At 47.2% G+C, this 9,597-nt stretch overlaps 1 protein-coding gene across 1 annotated transcript; it reads right to left on the bottom strand.

Annotated features, from left to right (window-relative positions):
* Nucleotides 1-2,078: 2,078 nt before the first annotated feature.
* On the bottom strand, nucleotides 2,079-9,597 carry LOC111842404 (GTPase KRas-like). The gene is made up of 6 exons (XM_023808975.2): nucleotides 9,015-9,597; nucleotides 8,733-8,881; nucleotides 6,578-6,695; nucleotides 5,821-5,999; nucleotides 5,558-5,717; nucleotides 2,079-4,196 (listed from the first exon to the last, which is right to left on the bottom strand). Exons 3-6 carry the CDS (start codon nucleotides 6,686-6,688, stop codon nucleotides 4,080-4,082), a joined length of 567 nt encoding a protein of 188 aa, XP_023664743.1. The 5' UTR covers nucleotides 6,689-6,695; nucleotides 8,733-8,881; nucleotides 9,015-9,597; the 3' UTR covers nucleotides 2,079-4,079.

Below are 9,597 nucleotides of genomic sequence, written 5' to 3'. Positions count from 1 at the left end.
ATGGACCTGGCAATAGAAAAATACTGGAAATCCCACATTATTGCAGACCAATGCTTCCAAAACTTCTCAAGTATGAACCATTCTGGAAATCTGTCAGTTCACCCCCATGACACCTGACTCAGTCAATTAGAAGCTTCGAGATTATCTGTTCATCTTAACAGGCGGTAGGATAGAAATAAATATATTGAAGATCTGGGGGTGATCAAGGAGAGGTTTCTAAAACCACCCCCGTGGAGCACACACGCGGGTCCGCTGCCGAACAGCTGGCTAATGACGCCGAGACGTCAGCGAAGCGACGATTGTGTAACTCGCAGCCAGGTAAGATGCGGGAGGATCGCCGCTCGGTCTGGGCGCTACTGCGGGAACGCGGGTCGCCATGGCAACAGGCTCTGCTTCAAAGCATCCGCCTCGGCGACGGAACGCGGAGAGCCCACACAAAGCCGGCAGACTCACGCCGCGAAACTCATTCATCCCCAGTTTACAAACATTCCCGATCGGAGAGGGGTAAAAAAAACGATGCATTTCACAGTTTTCATTCAAGCGCTTAACAAAACCATCGCTAATAAGAGTAAGAGTTTGTTGACAGTTTCCTTTAAAAATACAGATTATAGACTGGTCTGGGTGCTGTTGTATCCTCTCTCGACACAGCAGGTATCGCAGTTGCTAAATCCCACAGATAGCTCACATGGCCGAGCCGCGGAGAGACGGAAAGTACACCCAGACTCCGTACTGGCGTTTCCAAAGGCTCTCAGTGTCTGGCAGATGACAATGTAACGTAACGTTATACTTGAGTGTCATTAACGCAGGTACCTCGGGGTGAATATATACACCTGTGACACATTGCGGATAAGGTATCACCAAAAAGAGGGCAACGACCAAAGAGCCGGCCGGTCCCCGGGACTGAGAGGGGATGTCATGTGACTCCCCCACGGTGCCAGCCGGGCGGTAGCCGACACCGCTGGCTTTGGACAATGAAGGGGCTGAATTAAAGGCCACGATTAAAATGCATGCTGGAAATTACAGTCGCTCTGCCAGATGGCGTCAGTGGCAGGACAGACATGGGGACACTTCTGAGTTTTTAGCAGGAAGCTACGAATAGGCTTCTCGCGAAGAATGACGGATTTATGACAAACACGCCAATTAATTTTAAAAGGGGTGAAATTCGCATGGAGTACAGCATCCTGAGGACACTGTACAGATCACACTCTCCATCTCATTTTCAGCCACTCTAAATAGCTGAAGCTTAACAGTGTATGTCAAATCATAGAAGTTAAACTTAATTTTGAAATTTAAAAAAAAAAAAAAAAAACATTCAGCGCCACTATGATCAAACAAAGTTTTGAAGTCTGAGATCAGGCAGTTAACAGAAAGACAGGGCTGGGTTTGATTCTGGGAACCGCACAGCATCTCGTATATATCCATTCATCTGGCGCCTATCTCAGGCAGCGGACAGTGCGGAGTCCAGCTGCGGGAAGCCAACACAGCACATGGAGAACACGAGAGCCCCCAGCCCTGGAGCTGTCATCAGCGGTGGCCCCCAAGCCAGCAAGCCACCCCTCTCACGAGACAGGATTCTTTTTTAAAAACATAGGTTTAGAATTGATGGCGCATTTATACAGGTTTTGCACGGATATCATTCCCAGGAACAGTTAATGGCTCATCTCCTCCTACAGAATCTGGAGTTTATTCCTGAAACCATATCTCAGGGTGAAAGCTCACATTCCGCACTGCAGGAAACAGGAACCACCGCTGGACAATTCAGAAATAACCTTAAAAATACCAAACCTCATGTTACACGATCTTGCGCAAGCTGCCATATGCGAGGTATCACAGAATTTTTACACAGATAATGCTGTTTTTTTTTACTTTACTGAAACCTCAGTGTTAACGTAGACCGAATTAAACACTGCTGCTCCAGAAAAAGAAACCTAAATTGCCCACATCTCTTAACAGCGTCCCCTAGAGAAGTAAGCTTCGTATGAAACACTCAGAAGACTGAGGTAACAGCACCCCCTATAGGAATATGCACTGCAACTCACACCTGTCACAAAAAAAATTAATCAACGCCAAAGATAGAGAAAGGTTAACAGATTTTCTTTTTATTATACATTAAATAGTACTGATGAAATTTGACAAAAATATAGTGACTAATCTGATCCCATCACACAGCACGGCCTCTTGCAAGACTAGTTAAACAGTGGTCATTTTCTGCACACGATCCAAACACACAATCTGCAGACTCATACAGGGAAAATGAAAAATGGGACACAGAAGTACTCATTTAAATGAAAAGCAGAGGAAATGCATCTTTCCAATTAGATCCATACAGTTGTTATCGGACATATTCCAATTCATTGTTGTATTTATGAAATCTTATTAGTACTTGGCACAAAAAAAAATCTTAAATATTTTCTGAACAGTGTTTAAAACATGAGATTCATGTATTGCATATATAATTCATACACATTAATGCAAAAACGAAGACGCTGAAAGATGGAATGATATTAAAAACAACAGGAGACACAACAGAGATTTCCCAATCCGATTCGAGATTTGATTTTAAACCTGGCACAAGAGGATAGTAGCTCCCGTCATGTTACAAAGTTTCTGAAAACTTTGCAAAACAATCAAAAGCTGTTGGAAGCTACAGTTAATTAAAAACTACTAAAGATTATTGGCATGTTTACTGACAGCAATTTGAGCATCATTTGATTAGAGGCCGAACTGATGCCACAATCAGAGGTGGCTCCTCGACAGGAACACAAACTGGCCCAGGATACATGGACATCTTATCATGGACTGCCAGGGACGTCTTTGTCCCAGAGGACAAAAAGAAACAGGTGTGGTGGGGTGGGGTCAATTTACAAATATTTAATAGCTGTTAGAAGTGGGCTTGGGGGATCTGAGGGGTGACAGAGATACAACAGAGATACAATGAGAAAATTGGGGGACATGAGCGAGATCACTTATGCCCCCTTGTGGCCAAACCATTTTCTGCGGGAAATTCAATTTCACAGACTGGCCTGTCACCAGCAAAACCTCACAGCCCAAACCCCATCAGCTGCTATTCATATCTCCTTAAAAGCAGCTAACCCTGGTTCCTTGGCCCAAACGGATCAGGTCTGAAACAGGAGTCACATCACACAGAATGGAAGGGGCTCATCTTGCATCCCCATCCTACACTAAGAATAGTACATTAGGACAGCCTAAAAAACTAAACCCTTAACTACACCATTAAGTAGAGGAGAGAAAACTACTTTTTTGTATCCCATTAAGATTGGAGCATACACACACTTCCTACTAGACTGCATAAAGGACGTCCAGCACTAGTGGGAGCTCTCCTTAACATCCCCAGCACTAGTGGGAGCTCTCCTTAACATCCCCAGCACTAGTGGGAGCTCTCCTTAACATCCCCAGCACTAGTGGGAGCTCTCCTTAACATCCCCAGCACTAGTGGGAGCTCTCCTTAACATCACCAGCACTAGTGGGAGCTCTCCTTAACATCCCCAGCACTAGTGGGAGCTCTCCTTAACATCCCCAGCACTAGTGGGAGCTCTCCTTAACATCCCCAGCATTTTGACCTCATGTGCTCTTTGGCACCTTGCTTTAAAAAGCACAGATGCTGCCATCATTAAAAACTATTTAAAAAAATGAGAACTTAATCATTCGACTTTAAAAACAAGCCTTTGAGTATCAGTAACTTGTTTTTTCCCCTTTTATCAGTCTTGCAGTGTGATGCTTACACCACATCCAGCCTCCTATGGATAAAGTTGCATTGCATTTGAGGCTGGGGAGATAGGTCACACCCCCCACCAAAACCACCCAAACCTGGGGGTGGGGGGTCAGTCCCCTGCATGGAGTGACACCGCTGAGGGGGATGCAATGAGTGGTGGGGGCGTGGGGTGGGGTTAATTTCCATAGTGGCTTATAGTTTAGTATAAAGCAGAGAGACACACAGCTGTCAGTCAGTCAGTCAGGCAGGCCGCCCCGCAGGCAGGAAGGCAGGCCGCCCCGCAGGCAGGAAGGCAGGCCGCCCTGCAGGACGAGGCGCTCTCCCTCGGCACCCGCCGTCTCCTCATTCACAGGAGCGTGCACTTGGCCTTTGATCTCTTCTTCTTCTTCTTCCCCTCCTTGCTCATCTTCTCCTTGTGCTTCCGGATCTCTCTCACTAGTGTGTAGAAGGCGTCGTCCACGCCCTGGCAGGGGGCATCACACAACACGTGTTTACATACGATCCCGCAGTACATTCCGGCAGACACCATTTAGGAGGGGGCTCCAGTGCCCCCCCCCACCCCCATCTTCCCCAAATCCGCTGAAACTCCTTGGATCTTGGGATCCCTTCTGTGCCACTGTCATGTTTATGGCTCCGTGGATTTAACTGAACCCAAGATTCTAGAACCATCCTCCTCCGTACACACAAGCAACAGGGAGTAGTGCCTTTGTGAGACTTCAGCTATGCAAATTCATCACACGTCGCTACTAAGTAACATAATACACCCAAGTCAGTCATTTTTATCATTATTACACATGTGTAATACAACCTAGAAAGTTTTCTTGTGGTAAAGCGCAGTTGCCCTGTAAATCCACTCGGGTATTTACGCACATTGCTGCCAGTGTGTTACATGTCAGATAATGCTGCGTTTTCCCTGATGGACGCACAGGCAAACATAAACAGCCCGAAGGTTACAGTACGCCCTGCACATTCCACATTCCCCGAGGAAGCGGACGCCTCCTTATTGCCTGAGCTCCTCACCGTCAGCCCACCGAGACGGGAAACAACGGCACGCTTTCTGTAAAATGCTGAGGGAAAGGAATTCACATACAAGCCAGAACCACACCCCGCCCCCCCCCCCACCCCACCCCACCCAAGACCAGTGAGTATTTGTTGCTAAACCTGCACATCAAGTGCAGCTGGTGTCCTCAAAATCATTCCTTAAAGAACGTGTCTGGGATACTTTAATGACAAAACCTTCTCAACGACAAGGAAAGCACATCATTGCCAGGAAGGTACGGGCAACCCAGCCGAGCTGACGATTATTTCACTGCTGTGACGGTAAAGCCGACAGCTAACACAGACCGACAGCTAACACAGACCGACAGCTAACACAGACCGACAGCTAACACAGACCGACAGCTAACACAGACCGACAGCTAACACAGACCGACAGCTAACACAGACCGACAGAAGAGGCACCATTTTGGTTTGTAATTATATTTAGTCTGTACCGCTTATTGACCAAAACCTGAGAATATCGTCAAATACCTACAAGAGCATGAAGTGAATAAAGAAAACGCTTAACACCTTGTAGGAGGGCGGAAGGGGGGGCATTCCCATGCTAACGCCAAACCTGATGGTAAATGTAGACTGCAGATTCCAGGCATACCACAGCAACAACACAGACCTGGCGCAAGTCTCCACTGTGCCAACTCACTGCGCCATTCTACTCCTGAACTTCAACGCTACCAGACTCAGTGAGTCTTCCCCTCCGCACTGCCCAGACACCCCCCCCCCCCCACAACGTGACCCACCCCAGTCCTGGGTGGTTGGTGTTCCCACCTGTCTGGTTTTGGCCGACGTCTCTATGAAGGGGATGCCGTAGTTTCTGGCCAGGTCTTGGGCCTGCTTGGTGTCCACCGTCCGCGATGGAAGGTCACACTTGTTGCCCACCAACACCATGGGGACGTCCTCAGAATCCTTCACCCTCTTGATTTGCTCTCTGTAGGGGAGTTAATACATTTAAGGCCTGGTTTAGATACCATCAATGCTCAATGTCGCCCCCAGCTCGTCCGATGCGTATGCCACAAGCGGCCTGCTGGTACCTGTAGTTGTGAATGTCCTCGAAGGACTTGCTGTTGTTGATGGCGAAGACACAGAGGAAGCCCTCCCCAGTCCTCATGTACTGGTCTCGCATGGCGCTATACTCCTCCTGACCTGCCGTGTCCAGGATGTCCAATAGGCATGTCTCCCCGTCAATCACCACCTGCTTCCTGTAGGAGTCCTGTGAGTGGGGGGAGGGGGGAACGGAGACAATGAGCTGCACGCACAGAAGCCACCAGAACCTTCACTGGCCTGGAGTTTGACTCTCAGATTAACTGCTTGCTGTCTCCATGGGGAAATGATACAGGGCTGGATTAAGAGTATTAAGTACCCATGAGCAACAGCTCACATGACGTCACCTCAGAAAGGAACAAAGCTGATTGGTGGCTCACAGAATTCGAAAATGCATCAAAGCAGGGAAAATGTTCCAGGCTTTTCAGTGAGTTCCATATTGAAAGAAAAATATACAATCATATTCAATACATTACATATTAAATTGCATTACTTGCTAAAGGACATTCATGAATAGGATGCGGGGGGGTATGGGGGGGTATGGGGGGGTTGCCCTGCCCATATGGTTAACTTGAGAACATTTTAATTCTTTTGTGTTCCCATCAACTTAGAGATACACACATACACACAGAGGGATGGGATTCGAGCCCGTGACCTTCCGATGGCAGTAAGAAGCTTAATCCACTGAGCCACAGACCACCCAGCCCATTCAGCTGAATGCAAGGTCTGCATCTCAGGCACGCATACCTCGATGGTGGGGTCGTACTCGTCCACGAAGTGGTTCTGGATAAGCTGGATGGTGAGGGCGCTCTTCCCCACGCCACCAGCCCCCACAACCACCAGCTTGTACTCCGTCATGGCTCACCTGGAATGGGAAATATGCATCAGCACAGGCAGAAGAGCAGCCAGGAACCACCGGGATCTCCAGAGCCACCACCCGCCCCGCTGGGAATACGCCTTCCACTGAAGCATGCGCCGTGCGACCGAGAAACCCGCCCGACTGGTCCTCTCTCCCCGAAACAGTGCCGCGCGATCACCACCAAGAGACTCGGAGAAAGGAATTACAGCGAGTGCAGTAAGCTGACTACCACATCTGGGAGGAAGTTTTAGGGTCAAAGGGCATCCGGGGCGTACCCTAAAAACTATCACACGTCATAACATGGCGACGGCAAAAGAAGACATTTGGGCCTTAATCCACGTAAGCCCCAGGCACAGCTACGATGTGGAAACCCCCAGTTTAATAAGACGTCAGCACCTCCCCTAAGTCTAACTTACTACCTCCATACAGTAACACCTCTCAGTCAATTCTGGCCGCCGTGAGATTGGATTAGCACACTGAACCGTGCTGGCAAAAACAAAACAAACAAACAAACAAACAAAAAAAAAACCTCAGTTTTCTGAACCATTTCAGGAGCAAATCCTGAGCAAATGTGATCGTCTGTTTCCAGGTCAGCCAACCTGCCACAGAGAGCGAAAATGTCTGTGATTGCCAATTCTGAAAGGGTTTAGGGTTAGCGGGCAAATATTAAAAAATACATTTTAAAGTTACATACCATCAAAGCACCATTTATATATGACAAATGTGTAACCCATCAATAAAGGTGCATTCTCTTCAACAAGAAAATGCTGATTGTAGTCAGGATGTTGGGAATTACACCTAATTTATTAAACTTGGAATTTAGAATAATTGAAACGTCAAAACTGTAAATTATAGGTTTTGAGGATAACAGATAAAAGGACAGAGATCGACCTTGGCAGGACTCACAGTGCGGTTCCTGCAAGTACCCTTGGACAATATCTGGATTTGCATGCAATGAATTCATGTTTTATTAGAGATTAAGAGCTGAGTGTTCTGCGTTGAGATTTATGGCCACGACTGACACTCTGGTATGTCAGGCACTGTGGAACACGCAGATGGCTGCAGCTGGGTTTGATAAGTCACTAAAAAAAATACTAAACTTCAGTATGATTCGTAATTACAGCAGAATCGACGTCATGTAGCCTGCCGGGAATAAAAGGATCCATTAGTGCAAAGGTGTTTTATGGCCCTACCCACAAATCAGCCAGAGGAGTTTAGAAATGATCCGCGGATTTGTCCCGCGTAAATTGCTTATTTTAAACCAGCAAATGTACCTATTCGTCTCTTCATGCGACAGGAAGGAGTTACATTCACTTTCAAGGTAGACGCGTCTTCACCCACCGGCCACTAGATACGGGGCCAGCCGTTTCATTTTAGGAAGACTTCACTATAGATTACAGTCTATGACGCCAAAGACAGCGAAACAAAAGCTACCGGCAAAAATGATAAGAATATCTCCAGATTTTAGGAGACGATCTAGTGGCAATATAGACCTTTTCCGCATCGGTACATGATGATCATGATCATCATCATCCAGCGTTCACCATGAACTCAATGGCGCCAGGCTTCAAACATTGTTTAACACATATTTAGGGGAAAACGAGCTGGATTCTCGTCCTCCTCCAGCACTCGTGGCCTTTCATCAGTAACGAAAAGCCAGCAGATCCACATGCATTAAGGGGGAAAATACGGACGCGTTAAGCCGACACCCCATTTTCCGTCCATGACACCGATCGGATGCTGTGTCTCTCAGCCGAAAGAGCCGCAGCGCTCCGCGGGGACGAAGCGGCCGGAAAGGTGTTTAAAGGCGAAACGCTCTCCGATGGGGGAGGTGGGACCCCTGGGGACCCCCGTGGGCTCACAGCCCCGCGCCGACCAATGGGAGCCCTGCCTGCGTCGGGGACATTTTTCCATTTTCTTACAAGCGACTAACTCACTTAAAACCAACAAAAATTATGGGTTTTTGTACATGAATGCAAAGAAATAAAATACCGCCGTCCGCAATTCAGTTACCGATGCAAAAATACGGTACAGAAGTTTTACCTTTTTGCTCTCGGCGTGTCGCGTCCGACGTCCCCCAAAATGCTGTAAACTGTTAAAGTCCTATTTTCTGGACGATTCCGGCATCTTGCGCTTCAGCCGCAAAGTATTGCGTCGGTATCGGTCGTGTAAACCAAATATTACTGAAACCGCTGAAAAAATAGCAAAAAGGAAACTTAGTTTCTTTTGAAATATCCTCGTCCGGCCTGCTCATAGCGCAACCAAGCGCACATTACCGGGGAGAATACGGGCTACATGGCAAAGACGTTACGGGAGACCACTTACCCACAAAAGCAAAGTGCAGCCCAGTTTGTCTGGTGGTTTCCCCACCTGGTCTTTCCTTAGCCGATCGTTTCGGATTATTGCACCATTGTATCTTCTGTAAATTACAGATTATTCCAGACCCAAAGGGGAGGGGCGTGATATTACTCCGGCCGACGGTGTGGACTGACAGACGGCACCAGCTCAGTTATTAGACTTGCTTCACCAAATTATTTTAGCAGAGGCGTTATGAGAAATGACACGGAACGCTCAGCTGGGGGGAAGGCGACTCGGGGTTTTCGGAATCTGATTCTCTATGTTAAAAATGGACTGTTATCAGGTTAAATAGGTACTTTTGAAACATAATCATGAGCCATGGATAAATTTATATTTAAGGTGTCGTTTAAAGGTCATAACTTCAGATCTTGAACTGTAGATATATTTTGACATGGATTAAAATAATACATGAACGGAAAAAACGAGAACCGGGACTTTAAAAGAAGTTAAGGCAATTTCTGAAAGAATCGACCACGTGTCATTTTAACATCCGTACTAATTTAACACGAGCTCCGCCAACAGCACCGCTAAGGAAGCGCTCACACTGCAC

The sequence above is a fragment of the Paramormyrops kingsleyae genome, chromosome 1 (genome assembly GCF_048594095.1).
Source record: "Paramormyrops kingsleyae isolate MSU_618 chromosome 1, PKINGS_0.4, whole genome shotgun sequence".
In the NCBI taxonomy this organism is placed as follows: Eukaryota; Metazoa; Chordata; class Actinopteri; order Osteoglossiformes; family Mormyridae; genus Paramormyrops; species Paramormyrops kingsleyae.
The sequence above is the reverse complement of the archived record's forward strand: the minus strand, read 5'-3'. Positions and strand labels throughout refer to the sequence as shown.

Coding starts and splice junctions, on each gene's coding strand:
- LOC111842404 (XM_023808975.2), bottom strand. CDS start 6,688: ATGACGGAGTACAAGCTGGTGGTTGTGGGGGCTGGTGGCGTGGGGAAG. Junction 6,000..6,577: donor AGTACGACCCCACCATCGAG/GTATGCGTGCCT, acceptor CCCCACTCACAG/GACTCCTACAGGAAGCAGGT. Junction 5,718..5,820: donor GAGGACATTCACAACTACAG/GTACCAGCAGGC, acceptor ACTCCCCTACAG/AGAGCAAATCAAGAGGGTGA.